Genomic DNA, 17,928 nt, shown 5'->3' on the forward strand with positions numbered 1-17,928 from the left:
GTCCTTCCCCAAATTATAATGTCCATCCCCAAATTTGTACGAGGAATTTGGTTCTCCTTTGATGGCATTTTACACGAGAGGCGTGAATTTCGTTTTATGAAACTTATCTTAGGTTCGCCAATAATATAATTTTGTACTTTCTCATTCACGTAGGTGGTAAGTGGCGGATCATTTATGTAATTAGGCTAATAAGCTTGAATCTGTGCTTAAGAGCATTTAAGGGACTCAGCTGCAATTACAAAATTAGAGCATGGTACGTACCAAAAGCATTAATTTCATCACAGCCACCAACTAACTCCATCCCAACTCCTACCAGACGTACATGCATGCCTTTTTTCTTCTGTAGTTCAGTTCACATAAAGTAATATGTTTCTCACTATACTAGCCCACCACACATGAGACTTAGTAGAAAGAAGATTTATCAAATAAAATACATGGTTGCTTATGTATAATTTTTCACTAGTAAGTGGAATGTCTTGACTAGGTTCGAATTTCTTAGATAATGAGTTTAAAATCAAATTACTATGACCGCCCATTGTATGACTAGCCCCAAATATCCCCTACGTTGTAAAATAGAGTATCGTTGCATAAAAAAGAAGTCATTTTTCATTGTATACAAATCATAATTTGATATATGTTCCGACGAGTGTTCAATAACTTTAAAATGTAAGGAGTTCGAATTAATAATTCATTATGCTGATTTATGTAACAAGTAATTAAACACGTAAACGTGGCCACAAAAGTTGTTGACAACTATACCCTTAGTTCAACTATTCTTTCTTAATTTTTCTCTATACAAGCACCACACCATAGTGCCTTTATAACTCACTAGCTACTCGAGTTTTCAAATCAAGTTCTTTCATATCCATTTTTCATACACATATTTGGTAATCCACAGCCTCTTTAAGTCATTAATTATGGCTAGCTCTGCAGTGACCAAGCTTGCTTTGGTGGTGGCCTTGTGCATGTCGGTGAGCGTTGTTCATGCCATAACATGTGGACAAGTGACCAGCAACCTTGGGCCATGCATTAACTACGTGAGGCGTGGCGGAGCTGTCCCTCCAGCTTGCTGCAATGGAATCAGAACCAATAACGGCTTGGCCAGGACCACCGCTGATCGCCAGACTACCTGCAACTGCCTGAAGAATCTTGCCGGTAGCATCAGTGGTGTTAACCCTAACAATGCAGCAGCACTTCCTGTAAAGTGTGGAGTCAACGTCCCCTTCAAGATCAGCACCTCCACCAACTGCGCCACGTAAGCATCACAAAACCCTAATTCCCGTTGAATGTCAAACCATTAGATCTTTGAACTAAGTTGAACTCCATAACCCCGAAAAAAATGCATACATCGTTGCTAATTGTTTTTGTTTTGGCTAATGCATCTTCCTCAAGAACAACAATCAACAGTATATTTTATTGATATATATGGGAGATTATCAATTTCCGGCCGCAGATAACATTTAGTGAAAATAAAATGTGCTTGTGGGGTCCGGCCACATGGGATTCCTCATGAGGGAATCGTTTAAGTTGTTCTAGTACTACTTCTGTATCATCTGCTAGGTCATCAATATTATAATACTCGTCCATGTTGAATTAATTAACAATATATAAGTTTAAGTAATGTTGTCCTCTTTTGCTATTCCATTTTACTACTTCCCTCTGATAACCAAACCAGAAGAATTAAAATGGAGTACTAAGACTAGAGAGAATTAGGAAGAGAAAGATGAACACCCGAGAGAGAAAAGAGAATTGGTTCTTTGTATTATTTCACACAGATGATACAAATGGATTACAACAACTCTTTTATACCCAAGTCAGTCGGCAACAATGCTTAACTAACTCTTAACAGTCTTCTAACAATTCTAACAAACTATGCTGACATGGCTGTGCTGATGTGGATGGCTGACGTGTCATCCCAACACCCCCCCCTCAATCTCAGCTAGGATTTCCAAGCTTAAGATTGTAACAATGTCGAACAAACATAGGGTTGTGAAGACCTTTCATTAAAATGTCAGTAGTTTGTTCATCAGTAGGAATGTATACCACTTCCAAATCTCCTTTTTGAACTCGCTCTCAAACAAAGTGATAATCCGTGTCCAAGTGTTTAATCCTTGAATGAAAGACAGGATTGGCATTTAAAGCTATAGCTGACATGTTACTGTAAACTATTGAAGAATGTTACTGAAGATAGTTATGCAGAAAGAGAGAGAAGAAGGAGAAGAGAAGATCGAGAGTTGAGAGAGAGAAGAGAATTTCATAAATGTATTATCTTTCTTGTTAGTTACAAATGATAGTTACAAAGTTTATAAAGTTTGCATTGGTAGCTTACACTCTAAGCTACACTATAACAAACTTTAACTAACTCTTTAATCTCTTGACACATGTCTAATTCACAACCACAAGATCTTAATACTCTTAGCATCGCCCCTCAAGCTCAGGAGCAGAGAAATTGAGCCTGAGATTGGCACAATGAGTCTGAAAAATAGGTGCAGAAAGCCCTTTGGTAAGTATATCCGCAAACTGCTCAGTTGAAGACACAAAGTGCACCTGTAGTTGCTGTGTTGCTACCCTTTCTCGAAAAAAATGGACATCAAGCTCAATGTGTTTTGTTCGTTAATGTTGAATGGGATTGCAAGTCAAGGCTATCGCAGACAGATTGTCACAAAAAAGAAGGGGTTTCTCAGTAATTGGAATCTGTAGAAAATGCAGCAGAGACTTGATCCAATCCAGTTCAGTAGCTGTAGTAGATAATGCCTGATATTCAGCCTTCGTTGATGATCTAGAGACTGTGTTTTGTTTCTTGGACATCCATGAAATAGGATTAGAACCCAAGAACACCATTATTCCAGTAGTTGACCGTCAATCATTAGGGTCTCCAGCCTAATCTACATCACTATATGCAGTTATATCAAGAGAGCCTCTGACATATTTAATACCACAACCTCGAGTAGCCTTTAAGTACCGGAGGATCCGTTTTACAGCCACAAAATGGGATTCCATTGGTCTTTGCATAAATTGACAGACATGATGCACTGCAAAAGCAATGTCCGATCTAGTAAATATCAAGTATTGTAGGGCACCAACCAAGCTCTTGTACAATGAAGGATTATTGTACGACTTTCCATCATCTGTGAGCAGTTTATTGTATGGCAAACATGGAGTAGCATAAAGTTTGGAGAATATCATGTCAGACTTAATTAAAAGATCAGTAACATACTTAGTTAAAATATCAGTAACATACTTATCTTAGGAAAGAAACAAGCCATCCTTATTCTGCACAATTTGAATCCCCAGAAAGTAGTGAAGTGGTCCCAAATCTTTTATTTCAAACTCCTTAGCAAGGGATTGAATAACTACAGTGATAGTTTGTGTAGCACTCCCTGTTATGATTATGTCATCCATTTATAAAAGCAAGATCACCACAGAATTATCAACAGTTTTCACAAACAAGGATGAATCTGCATATGTAGACTTGAACCCCAAAGATGGTAGAAAAGTAGTGAACCTCTCATTCCAGGCCCGTGGTGCCTGTTTTAAACCATAAAGTGATTTATGTAGCCTGCAAATATAATCTTCATGCTTTGGATCAACAAACCGAGGTGGCTATGTCATATAGACCTCTTCTTGCAATATGCCATGGAGGAAGGCATTTTTCACATCCAATTGTCTTAAAGTCCAGCCAAAATGTGCTGATAAAGCCAGGACTAGTCTCACTGTTGTTGGTTTAACAACAGGACTAAAGGTCTCAGCATAATCGATGCCATTTTCTTGACTAAAACCTTTTGCCACCAGCCGTGCCTTATATCTCCCAATTGAACCATCAACATTCTTTTTGATCTTATACACCCATTTACACCCAACTAAGTTCTTGTGTTTGTGCAATGGAACCAATGACCATGTACCTTGATTATGGAAAGCTGAGATCTCATCTTTCATAGCATCATACCAAACTGGAGATTTTAATGCAAATTTAAATGTTGCAGGTTCCACTTGAGTCAAATCCACACCTCTATTTTCATGAACAGCAATAAGTAGAGCAATTTTCTTAACAATCCCACTATTTGACCGTGTCTGCATTGGATGTAAATTAACTGGAGGAATAGAGAGAACCACTTGCAGTTGGTCAAGTTGGAATTCAGGTACCACAAAGAGTGTAGGGGATAAGAGCTGTGTTGTTGATGAAACAATGAATTGACCATCAGAAGAACCGTCTGTACTAGAACTTGAAACTGTACTTGGACTGTAGTAAAATCTGCTGAAGAGTGATGTAGTTCAATATTTGGCATGATACTAGGTATAGAATCTGAATCTAATGGTACAAAACCTGATGATGAACTTGAAGTCGAGTGTGGAGGTGACTGTGGAAACACAAGAACATTACTTTGATCTGGAACTGGATTTGGGATTGATATATGTGATGGTAGTGGTGAAAAAGAACTAGGGTGAAATTTAGACACCAGAGAATGATAAGGAAACTATGTTTCATCAAATAAGACATGTCTAGAAACATACATTTTGTTTTTAAAAACATCATAACAGAGAAACCTTTATACTTTGATGCATACCCTAAAAATACACATTTTGTTGTTCTGTGATCTAATTTGGTACTAGTGTATAGCCTCAACCAAGGGTAACAGGAACACCCAAACACTTCCAGATGTATTGCAGGTATAGAGTTGTACAACAATTGAAATGGAGACTTATTTCCCAATGCAAGAGATGGCATCCTATTAGTCAAATATACTGAGGTTTGACAAGCAAAAGACCAAAACAAAGATGGTAAGGAGGTAGATTGTAATAAAGTGATGGATGTTTCAATGATATGTCTGTGTTTTCTTTCTGATATCCCATTCTGTTCAAGTGTGTGAGGGCAAGACAATTGATGCTTTATTCCTTTATCAGATAGAAACTTTTGAAATGATTTACCTATATATTCACCACCACCATCACTATGGAGAGTTTTAATGGAAGCTTGAAACTGATTGAAGACAAAATTGTAAAAGGAAACAAATATATCAGAAACATCACTTTTATTGCATATGGGAAAAATCTAGCAAAATTTTGTACAATGATCAATGAATGTGACATAATATTTGAATCCTTCTAGAGAAACACAAGGAGCAGGACCCCATACATCACTGTGGACAATGTCAAAGGGTTGTACAAATTTGTCTTCTGAAGAAGAAAAGGGCAATTTACTAAATTTGCCCTCTAAACATGGTTGACACACATAAGGATCTTGATTAGCAACACAAGAAACATGAGAGGAAGTTAAAACTTGAGAAACAATGGTATTAGAGGGATGACCTAGTCTTTTATGCCAAATACCGACTATAACTTGTTTTCCCAAAAAAGCTGCAATTTTTCCTTTATTGATAGCTGGATGAGACCGTGGTAAGATGATAGGATACAATCCATTATAACACATCCCTTTGTAGAGTATCCTCCCTGTGGTTTTGTCCTGAATCCAAAATGGAAAAGCATCGAAAATCAACCAACAGTTATTCCAAACAAATCTTATGCACAAATAATAAATTTTGAGACAGTTTTGGCACATATAGAATAGAATTAAGCCTAATAAGCTGCATTGGAGTTCAGAAAAGACTAGAACCAATTTGGGAGATAGTTAAACCTTCACCATTAGCTGTTTGAATGATCGCATTTAAAGGATATGGAGTTGACAATGAGAGATTTCCCAGTTTAGAGGTCATATGATTATTTGCACCAGAATCAGTAAGCCAAACTTGTTGCTGAGATGGTGCTGATGGTACTAAGAATGAAGAGTAAGTGCCATTGGTTGTTGCAGTATGCCTATCACTCATTGGGGAGGTTCCATTCTTCTAAAAACATGTTTATGCACTATGATATGGATTCCCACATACATGATAGCCTAATGCACCAATTGTATTTCGATATCGGCAGATGTCAGCAAGATGATTGTGCTTGCCACAAATTTGACAACCTTGGGAGACATTGGTATTTCTGAATCGACATGTAGATGCCAAATGATTATTTTTCCCACAAATTTGACAAATTTGAGCCTGAAAGCCATAGTTCTGTGTTCTTGGTGGTGATGTACCAAGAATGCCTGGTGCCAAACTTGAATGAAAATTCTTGCCAGTACCATATTTCGGATTGAAGTTGTTTCCAAACCGATTTCTGCCTTTACCATTTTGATTAAAGGACTTATATGCATTGGAATTAAAACTAACATAATTTTCACCAGAACCGGAAAAAGATTGATTCTTGGATGACAAGCCATTGGTTTGTGCCATTAGTGCAGATAACACTGGTGATGGAGGAATAGTTTCAACCAGAACTTCTTCAGCAAGCAATTGAGACCGAAGATCTTTCAATGACATCACAGTTTCACAGCCCTTAATCACAGATCTTATGGTGTTGAACTCAGCAGGCAGACCATTTAGTGTAAGAATCACTATATCATCATCATAAAAAAATACACCAGCAGCAAACAACAAATCCCGGGCTTCTTTAATTTTCTGCAAATACACAGTGATAGAATCACTACCTTTCTTTATGGTTTGCAGCTCGGATTTAAGTTGAAATATACTTGTTCTTGTGACTATAGAGAATTGTTCTCTAAAAAGACTCCACAATTCTTTGGAGCTAGTACTCCAAATGGCACAGGAAATCGCAGCCAAAGACAATGTGGCAGTGATCAATTGCATTAATGCTTTATCATGCATTTTCCACACCTTGTAGTCATCAGATTGAACCTTTGTAGCCGAATCACCAGAAGAGTCATGACAAAACTGAGCAGGGCAAGGTATCGAACCATCAACAAAACCAATTATGATATGTCTTTCAAGAAGCAACTCCATTTGAAAATGCCAAGCCAAGTAATTTGTTTCATCCAATTTCACATTTACCGAGCTTGAGACTGATGAAATCAAATACGCAATCGGAGATTGTAGAATCTGTAACTGAGCAGCGGTCACCATTGTTGCCAATTATGTAGGACTCTTGACAGAGAACTAACCACAAACACTTGGTGGGCACACTTTTGAGAAGACGAAACCAAACGAAAGGATACAGACGAAATACCCCAATTTACTAGAAAATATCACAAATCCACAGAGACAAGATCATAAAGAAGAGATTGTAGAGGTGGAAGCAAATGAAACCAAGATCGAAAGACCTCCAAGCTGCTATGCTTGTTTAGGCGAATGATACCATGTAAACTATTGAAGAATGTTACTGAAGATAGTTATGTAGAAAGAGAGATAAGAAGAAGAGAAGATCGAGAGTTTAAAGAGAGAAGAGAATTTCATAAATGTATTATCTTTCTTATTAGTTACAAATGATAGTTACGAAGTTTATATAGTTTGCATTGGTGGCTTACACTCTAAGCTACACTATAACAAACTTTAACCAACTCTTTAATCTCTTGACACATGTCTAATTCACAGCCATATGATCTTAATACTCCGAACAGTTACCACAGTGAATAACAGGAGGTGTAAACAAACCAACACCTAAATCTTTCAAAATGTTTCTCACCCAAGCAACATCTGCGGGAGTGTGAGCTAATGCCTTATACTCAGCTTCTATAGAGCATTTAAAAACTGAGTTTTGTCGTTTCGACTGCCAAGATATTGGATTATTTCCCAAGAATACAACATAGCCAGTAATTGATCTTTTAGTATTGAGATCAGCAACCTACTCCGAATCCAAAAATGCATTAAGATCAAGCACCATGTCTGAAGAATATAGAATTCCATGTTGAATTGTACCCTGAAGATATCTTAGTATTCATTTGATAGTTGCAAAATGTACTTCTGTTGGTGAAGACATAAACTGGCAAACTGAATTAACTGCATATGCAATATCTGGCCTTGTGAAGGTCAAATACTGTAATGAACCAACCAGACTCCTATACAATGTGGGATCAGTCAAGATAGTGCCTTCTGCATCAAGTAACTACTGATGTGGCTTACATGGAGTTGTTGCAGGTTTACAAGAATCCACTCCTGCCTTGTGAATCAAATCTTTAATGTATTTAGACTAATTCACAAATATATCTCCATTAGGTTTGTAGTGAACTTGCAATCCCAAGAAATAGGTCAGTTTGCCCATATCTTTAAGCTCAAACACAGAAGACAGTTCTTGAATAACTTGTTGAACTTTTGAAGAATTTGATCCTGTGAGAATGATGTCATCTACATAAAGCAATAGAATTATCATATTTGTGCCATCTATTTTGACAAACAAACTTGTATCAGATGATGAAGCAACATACTGTAAAGATGTCAAATAACTAGTGAACTTGGAATTCCATGCCCATGGAGCTTGCTTCAATCCATATAAGGATTTAATTAACTTGCATATGTAGGATGAGATGCATCTACAAAACCCTGAGGTTGTTTCATAAACACCTCATCTTGCAAATCACCATGCAGAAATGCATTCTTGATGAACAGCTGTCTAAGATCCCAATGCTTTATTGCAGCCAAAGCTAGAATCATTCGAACAGTGGTATGCCTTACTACAGGGCTAAAGGTATCTAAGTAATCAATACCAAGCTCTTGTGAGAACCCCTGAGCCACTAACCTTGCTTTATATTGGGCAATATTTCTATCTAGATTCTTTTTAACCATGTATACCCACTTATTCCCAACAAATGCCCTATTTTTTGGAGGTGGTACCAGAATCCAAGTTCCTTGTGCTCGAAGTGAATCATACTCCTCTTGCATTGCTGCCTGCCATTGAGGCAATGTTGCAGCCTTTCTAAATGATGAAGGCTCTGAAGCATCAACAATTTCAGATAAGAAGGAAAAACCCCCAACAAATGGTTCGTCCTCAGTTAATTGGAGAGAATGTAATTCAGGACAAGATGCAATTAATGCTGCATAATTCCTTCTATGTATAGTACCACTCTTCAATCTGGTAGTCATAGAGTGTGTAGGTATCTCACTTTTAGCAGAAGAATCAGATTGCATAGAAACAGGAAGAATTACCTCAAGTTGTGCAGATGAGTGGACAGGCAACATTGATGATGTACCAGAGTGATGATGGAGTAAGTGATGATGTTGTTGTAATGCTGGAGATGCTACATCAACATTGGAGCTATACTGATGTGCAACCAAAGCCCCTTCATTACCATCTGAATACACAGGTGTATTGGTTGAATCATTAGTAGCCACTGTATAAATTTCCTATGATTTTTTACTAGTGCTTGCTGAGTTTCCAAGTGTATCTGGCAAATGAATGACAACTGGAGACTGTTGTGCTAATTTATGGTGTGATGTACTTCTGTAATCAGGCTTGCATATAATCTGAAAAGGATACACAACTTCATCATGTATGACATGCCTAGAGACAATAAACTTTCTGAGTTTAATATCATAACAGATGACTCCCTTATATCCCAAAGCAAAACCCATAAACACACATTGAATGGCTCTAGGTTGCAATTTATTCATATTAGAAGGCCTGAGTAATGGATAAACAGCAGTTCCAAAGATCTTGAGATTAGACACTTCTAGATTCTGTCCAAAAAGAACCTAAGGTGACCTCATCTCTAAAAGTTAACTAGGCATTCTGTTAATTAGGAAGGTTGCATGTGAACAGAAATGATACCAGAAAGGAATAGGAATGTTTGCTTCTGTCATCAAAGTCGAGGCTGTCTCAACTAAGTGTCTATGTTTCCTCTCAGCAATCCCATTTTGCTGAAGGGTATAAGGGCAAGACACTTGATGAGTAATTCCTTTATCTGCCATAAATTTCTTGAACATGTTACTCATATATTCCCCTCCACCATCAGATTGAAGACATTTAATCGTAGTACTAAACTGATTAAACACAAAATTGTAGAACTTGACAAATGCACAGAAAGTATCTGATTTATTCATCATAGGGAAATCCATACAAACCTAGAGGAAGGACATGAATCAACACTAACCAGTAACTGGGCAGTCTGCAACATTGAACTCAACACTTCCTCTGAAGGATGCCCTAGTCTTTTATGCCATACTGATGTCTTTATTTTCTTCCCTAAGAATGCAGCACACTTTCCCAACTTCACAGCAAATGAATGAGAAAACACACTAACTGGTATCTTGAACAGTTCACCATCATCACTCTTTACCTGGTACAAAATCATTCTTGTTGCCTTGTCCTGTATAAAGAATATCAAATCATCACATACAAACCAACAACCATTATCTCTACATAACTTTTTGATTGATAACAAATTCATAGTTATTTTGGGAACATGTAAAACATTATGCAGAATAAGATCATTAGATGGTTTTTTTATAATCGAAGATCCAATATGTTGAACTTGCAAACCCTCACCATTACCAACAGTGATCTTAGCATCACCATTGTAGGGAGTAGCCTGGTTGATGATATCAAGGTTAGCTGTCACGTGGTGAGTGGCTCCTATGTCCACAACCCATGTATCAGCTGCATAAAATTCATGAACACTGGGATTGGAACAAAAACCATTTGATCCTTGAGCAGTCATACCGGCAAGTGATGAAGGTGGTGGAGGATTGCCTTGATATGAGTAGTTGTTTCTGTGGTAGCAATCCAGCGCAATATGGCCCCTTTCTCCACAAATTTGACACACTCTCAAATGATTGATTCTGATCCTGAGTGCTTCTGTAATAGCAGTTTGAGGCAGTAAGCCCTCTTTTAGAGCATATTTGACATTCTGGTGAAACTGAAGACCTGTAATTTGTATTACTTTGCCAACCACTACCTTGTCTTGAACCATTTCCAGAAAAAAATCCATTCGAGCCATTGCCACCAAAACTGTTTGAAGAACCTTTATTATTGGAACTATCACCTCTGTCAAAAGTAGAACTCCCTGGTTTATCCCCAAAATTAGACTAGGATCTGAAATTGTTGTTGTTGTGATGTCCAGAATACCTCCAATTATTGTTTCGCTGCTATGACTAAAAAGACTTTCCCCCATTTCCAACATAACCAGATCTGCCACCAAAATGTACTTCTCATTGTGATCTGTTGGCAGCAGAACTCTCTCCTTGTTCATACCCTTGATAGCCTCCTTGATATGGTAGTGAACTATTAGGCTCACCCTGAATACACATAGCTGACATGGTGGTTGACAAACCTGTAATCTTGGATTCTATATATGCTTCAGCACCAAGAAGCTGTGCTCAAAAATCTTTTAGAGAAATTGGTGAATCTTTAGCTAGCAAAACTATTTTAATAACCTCAAAGTTTGTTGGTAAACCAGAGAGCACAGCAATCATAAAATCATTATCTGTTATCTTTTCTCCCGCGGACACTAACTGATCTCGAATCCCTTTCAATCGAAGTAAAAACTTATCAACAGAGTCAGTTCCTTTTTGTGCAACTCTGTCTTCAATTGATTCACCCACACCATCGAAACAGATGCAAACCCTTCTTGAAGGCACTCCCAAGCTTCTTGTGATGTTTTACAGCCAATAACATGATCCATGGCTTCATCAGAGAGTGTTGCAATCAGACGACTCAACAGAGCTAAATCCTTCTTGACCAATTCTTTATAGGCTGGAGTAATCTCCTCAGTGACACCACATTCAGGAGTGATGCAAAACTTTGGTGGACATTGAGATTCTCCTTTAAAGAACTCGAACAAATCATACCCTCTGAGCACCGATTGAAATTGATAACTCCACTTGACAAAGTTGTCATCTTGGAGTTTTACAGTTATCATTCCTAGCAAACTTTCAATCTTGACACTATTGGATGCCATAGTGTTTCAAGAACTGCAACTTAGCACTTTTCACAGTAAAATTCTTCAAGAAGAACAATCTTCAACTCACTGTCTTCAATTTACAATCTTTAATTCACAATCTTCAATTCACAATCTTCAATTCACAATCTTTAATTCATTATCTTCACCACAGACAACATTCTTCAAGAAATATCTCACTTCTGTTGACATTAGCATCTAATGAACATACTTCTAACAATTCTTGTTTCATGAAAAATTCTTATACGCTGGACACAAAACTTTATCACACTCCATCGAATTTTACACAATTTGTAAGAAAACTTCACAAAATTCTCGCTGCGACAATTTATCAAACACCTATAATGCAGAAAAGTTCAAGAACAACACCTGATAAAGCACCGAGTTCGAATCGAATCCCCAATCTTGAATCGATAAACGCAGATGAAGAAACCCATATCGAAGAAACCCAAGAAAGATCTTTTGTCTATATGCTTCAGCGGAAGAACACTACACCAAGGTTCGTCCGGGCGATTGATACCATGATAACCAAACCAGAAGAATTGAAATGGAGTACTAAGACTAGAGAGAATTGGAAGAGAAAGATTAACACTCGAGAGAGAAAAGAGAATTTGTTCTTTGTATCATTTCACACAGATGATAAAAATGGATTACAACAACTCTTTTATACCCAAGTCAGTCGGCAACAATGCTTAACTAACTCTTAACAGTCTTCTAACAATTTTAACAGACTCTGCTGACATGGCTGTGCTGATGTGGATGGCTGACGTGTCATCCCAACACCCTCTTCCTCCCATCAGAAACTAAATAAAAATGACACGGAAAGAGAAAAAAGGAAGCATATTAACATGAACAACCGCCGGATTGAATTTTGCACCAATAACTCGTTAATTATAAGATGGGTTTAGTTAAAATAGTTATAGAAAAGAAAAGAAAGAAAGAAAGATGCAATAATAGAACAATTCTTGTCCTAGTGCACAGTAAAAAAATAGTTGTAATCGAGAAAAACTCATGGTGTATGTGAGACGGTAAATATGAATCAAAGAATAACATCACATGATATTATCATTCCACGAATTATTAATGAAGACTTGTGATGTAGCCGAGAGTACTTACATTTTTTCCACTCAGATAGAGTGAAAAATCAAAATCTCCAGGTTTTTACTTTGAAAGCCAATTGATTAAAAGTTCCTTGTGGTTGTTGAGCCTGCTATTGTTATATAATAAAATTTGTGATATACATACAGTGCTTTTAGTTGAGAAAAATTAACTACTTTGGGGTCCTAACCCCGTTGGCACTTTCTTTGTCAAGTGAGCTACTTGGTTACAAAAGTACTGATACCTAAGCTCCTTTTAGAGCTAGTGTTCAAAATAAGGGTGGAAACGTGGTATACTACACACAGCTAAAATCTTTTGCTAAGCCAATACAATGATTTCCAGAATGATAATGCTTCTCGTATCCTTGCTGATGGCTACATATCAAACGTGGCCTAAAGTATCACGCATTGCTCATCATATTCGTTTGGTTTACGACCAGTAGAGAATCCCTTTTGTATGATAACTTCGGTTTACACGCACCTTTTTCTTTACTAATCCGAATTGGCTTTTTAGTCAAAATGATCCATGAAATTTGCATAACATATCACTTTGGTCCCTGAGATTGAAAATCAATAGAAATGGTTCCTGAAATTATCCACCATCCATTATTTTGGTTATTCCATTAAAAACTCCGTTCAGTATCCAGGAGCTCTTGGCCAAAAGTTTGGGCAATTTTCAAAACTTCGTAACTCATTCATTTATTAACCAAATTCGACCCATAATATATCAAAATGAAGATAGAAAAGTGAAGAAAAATATTATACCTATTTTGAAGCCCAATGGTTGCCGAAGATGGCTAGAAAATAGCCTAAAAGGTGACTGCTCTGCTAGAAAATTGGAAAACTCGCCGAAAACTATGTAAACTTTAAATATTCATAACTTCTTCAATACTCGATGAAATCGAGTAATTCAAAAACAAAAATCATACTTCTCGATGAGACGAAGAGAATGAAACATTTCTCAAAAAGTGGCTAACTCGAGACCAAGATAGCCACTTTTGAGCCGTTTTACGGCCAAACCACGGCAAGTTAGCCATCGAGAAAGGTACAATTCTCTTTATCTCATTGAGAAGTATGATTTTTATTTTTAAATCACTCAATTTTGTTGAGTATTGAAGAAGTTATAAATGTTTAAATTTTACCCAGTTAGTTTTTCAATTTTCTCCTGTCCAGTCATCTTTCAGGTTATTTTATGGCTATCTCCGACAACCATTAGGCTTCCAAATAGGTATAATCGTATTCCACACTTTCATATCTTCATTTTGATATATTATGGGTTGAATTTGGTTAAGAAACGATTGAGTTACGAAGCTTTGAAAATTGCCCAAACTTCCGGCCAAGAGCTCCGGGACACTTAACGGAGTTTTTAATGGAATGACCAAAATAATGGATTGTGGACAATCTCAGTGACCATTTCTATTGATTTTCAATCTCAGTGACCAAAGTGATGTGTTATGCAAATCTTATGGACCATTTTGGCTATGAAGCCATTTGAATTATATAGGCCTCATTTTTACGAAATGAAAGTGATGAAACAAATCAAGAAGAGAAAAAAAATCTAAAAATGTGGCTCACTTGGGTGAGTAATGCTAGGTAGATTAAATTTGCAAACTAAAAGATGTATCACCAATAAGAAACAAGCACGTTAATCATCACTTAAATAATAATCTATTCATCAATTTTTATATCATTTAGTTTACAAAATGAGTAATGCTAAGGAAACTAAATTTGAAGACAAAATTTTGTAAACTAAATGACATGGAAGTTGATGAGCGGATTATTACTTAAGCATTGATAAATGTGCTCATTTCCTATTGGTGATACACAGGGCCGGCCCTAGCCCAGGGCTAGCAGTGCGACTGTCCAGGGCCCAAAAACTCGAAGGGCACCAAAAATTGATAGGGTAGTATATTCATATATATTTTCATAAGCATATAAATTTTAAAACCTTGGTTAAATCAACAAGAACTTTAGGCAAGAGCGGTGGTGTTTCGTTGCTTACTTAACAAGACGGTGTCGTGTCGAAACCCGATGTGTTCATTTTTTTTCCAATGTTTTACGATATTCTGTTTGGGATCAAAGTAAGGCACGTTATGCTTTTCCTTTCATGCCTTACCCCTCACCATTTAACATCGGGATGTAATTTGCACAACAAACTAAAATACAAATAAGTTAAAACAATAAATTAGAAATATGGTGCCCAACACCGGGATGTATTTTAATAAAACAATAAATTAGAAATATGGTGCCCAACATCTATTAATGTTCTTCCTCAACCCTTTTGTCGTTTCTTTTAACTTCCCTGGGCAGCGGCCATAAGCCATGCCTCTCAATTTCTCTTATTTTATTTATAAAGAAATATAATTCTTGAAAAAATAATTTTACAGTAACAATCACATATGGTTGTAGGTCGGAGAAAATTGCAAAGGCATAGGGCGGAAGAGATAGAATTGGAGAAGGATTTTGATGACAAATTTACCTAGCTAACGAATTTCAGAAAAAATTACGAAAAAAATTGTCATTAGTTCTACAAGATTTAGGGGTTAAAATGTGAACGATGATGAGAGGTTCCATATCGAGAGGCATAGTTGTTGTAACCCGTGGAGGTAGTGAAAGAGATAAAGGTTCAAGTTTGAGGAAGGACAAAGATAGGTGGTGGGACTCAGAATTTTACTTATCCTTAATTCTCTCATGCATTGCTTATACATTTCAATTAAAAACTCAAAAATATGATATATTTTTTTAGTCACATATTGACAAAGTAAGTAAATAAGAAAAAACACATCACAATTTTATATAAAAGCACTCCAAATTTTCGAGGGGAAACATCTACTTGTAAGCCAGGGTTTTTTTGTTCCCTTCTCTCAAACCAAATGATGTGTCATCAATAGAAATAAGTACGTTAATCAACCCTTAAATAATAATCCAATCATCAACTTCCATGTCATTTAGTTTACCATATTTTGTCTACAAATTTAGTATTCTTAACATTACCCTTTCTAAATTATTAAATTTGGTGTGCTTTTCTAAGTGTTATTTTATCAAAGTCTTACCTGTAAAAACAAATAATTTTTATTATATGGAGTTAGGGCATATTTTTTGACGTCGTCCTAGGCCTCAAAAATCTCAGGACCGGCCCTAGTGATACATCATTTAGTTTCAAAATTTTATTTATAAATTTAGTCACCCTAACATTATTCTTACAAAATTTAGTCTATACATTTAGTCTCCCTAGCATTATTTCCCAAACAGTGGTATTGACTTATTAGTGAAATCATTTAAGGTTCTCGAAACTCAACCACACACTATAACTCAAAATGTGATTCTAAGAAATTAAATAATTATTGTTCGACCTAAAAAATAAAAGAGTACTGTAATTATCACTATGTAAGTTGCGCATTCCTTGAATTAGTGCAAACACATCTCAAAATCGAGATATATTGTCAGCTGTTATGGTATTAATTAGTGCAAACACATCTCAAAATCGAGATATATTGTCAGCTGTTATGGTATTAATTAGTGGTCATTCTTGGTGTGCCAATGAAGCTAATTGGTAATATGGCAAGTAACATTAACTCTTTATAAATCTATGTAATGTCTTTTCTTCCATAGTCAAACATGTGGTCAACACAAATGGATGACATGAAGCACGTGCAGCCGTTGGGTTTACACATGGAACAATTTATTCTAATACCATGAAAAAAAATTAAGTTTATACTATAAAACGAATTGACAATTTTAGAAGTAGCACAACTCCTTGTAAACCATACAAAATCTTTTATCCTATCAATGTGAGATTCATTCGCAACATTAAGATCATATATGAATATTACTTGAGTGGGAATTTGTTTTCCCAACTAGCTTTTTTCTCCCTGCTTTCTTTCCCACACCCAAGGAGGAAGGACTCTCTTACAAACCCCTAGCCTTAGTCGCCAACCCATCCTCTTGGTTGGGGTCGATGGCAACCCTTTGCCTTAATTTTTCTGTAGTTCATTCCTTCTTTAATTTCCTTGTTACCGTTTTGACTCTACGAAATGGTAATTTTGTTTCTGACCCTAGTCTCATCTTGCTTTGAGCTCTCTCTCGATTTCTCTGAACTTTGTCACAGTTCATGGCGGTTCTCATCTCATATCTCTATTCAAGCTTTCATCCACTCCAACTGTTGTTCCCTGCCCACCGGCCTCTACTACTCAGCTCATCGGGTGTTTTCTCCATGGATCCTGTTTGGAGACTGTTAAAGTGCAATTTGCACTAATTGGTTAGATTATGGAGTGCTCAGAGTGCGGATGGTTCACCACTCCTATTTTCCATTTGTCAATATGGTTAGTTGGTTCTTCCCAGCGATGGCGGCTTCATGACAACAGTGTGACTATTTGGGCGGAGGCGGCTGGTCCCTTTATTTAGATCTAGGGTTTCTTCCCTTTATGGTTGTTATGGGCTATGTTTTTGGGTCCGTCCTTGTATTTCTTTTGGTTTAGGTTGTTTTAGATTGTCGGTGGACTTACCGAACCTTGTAGTGGTCTTCTTTTTTAATGAAATTAGCCTCTGTTTGACAAAAATAAATAAAAATATTACTTAATGTGACAACTGATGCATATAGGTAATAGTTAATGATATAAATTATTAATAAACATAATATTGATGCATAAAATCAGTGAGTACTTTGGTACAACAGAAAGTGTTAAGTTTGTGACCTTCGCTAGATTGCTCTGGTCACTAGTGTGGATAAGTATGTAAATGGATAGAGACAGGGAAGCAAACACAAGATGTATGTGGTTCGCCCAAATTAGCTACGTTCACGGAGAAGATGAGTACTCATTAATTGTGAAGGGTTTACACAAGTACATAGGTTCAAGCTCTTATTTAGTGAGTACTAATGAATGATTTAGTACAAATGACATTAGGAAATATTGTGGGAGAATGATCTCCTTTTATAGAAGAGAGTTTCTAGCTTTGTTCTGACATTGACACGTGTTGTGTTGTGATTGGCTTCTGATGTTGACACATGTCACGCTATGATTGGTTCCTGATGTCAACACGTGTCGCACTATGATTGGCCTCCTGGTTTGAGGGAAACTCTTCTGGGTCCTTAATGGTATAACG

General features: G+C 36.7%; 1 protein-coding gene across 4 annotated transcripts in view; it reads left to right on the top strand.

Annotated features, from left to right (window-relative positions):
* The first annotated feature begins 808 nt into the window (after positions 1-808).
* The window catches only part of LOC126592600 (non-specific lipid-transfer protein-like), a 32,367-nt gene continuing 15,247 nt past the window's right edge, over positions 809-17,928 (top strand). The window contains exons 1-2 of one of the 4 annotated variants that reach the window (XM_050258352.1): positions 809-1,255; positions 4,619-4,918. In XM_050258352.1, coding sequence (XP_050114309.1) covers positions 918-1,255; positions 4,619-4,634 — 354 coding nt within the window. In that variant the 5' untranslated portion in view covers positions 809-917 and the 3' untranslated portion in view covers positions 4,635-4,918. Of the gene's footprint in view, positions 1,256-4,611; positions 4,919-17,928 lie in introns of those variants that run through there. The other 3 variants (XM_050258351.1, XM_050258353.1, XM_050258350.1) reach the window with 3 other exon arrangements.

Source organism: Malus sylvestris, chromosome 12, assembly GCF_916048215.2.
Source record: "Malus sylvestris chromosome 12, drMalSylv7.2, whole genome shotgun sequence".
NCBI classification, from domain to species: domain Eukaryota; kingdom Viridiplantae; phylum Streptophyta; class Magnoliopsida; order Rosales; family Rosaceae; genus Malus; species Malus sylvestris.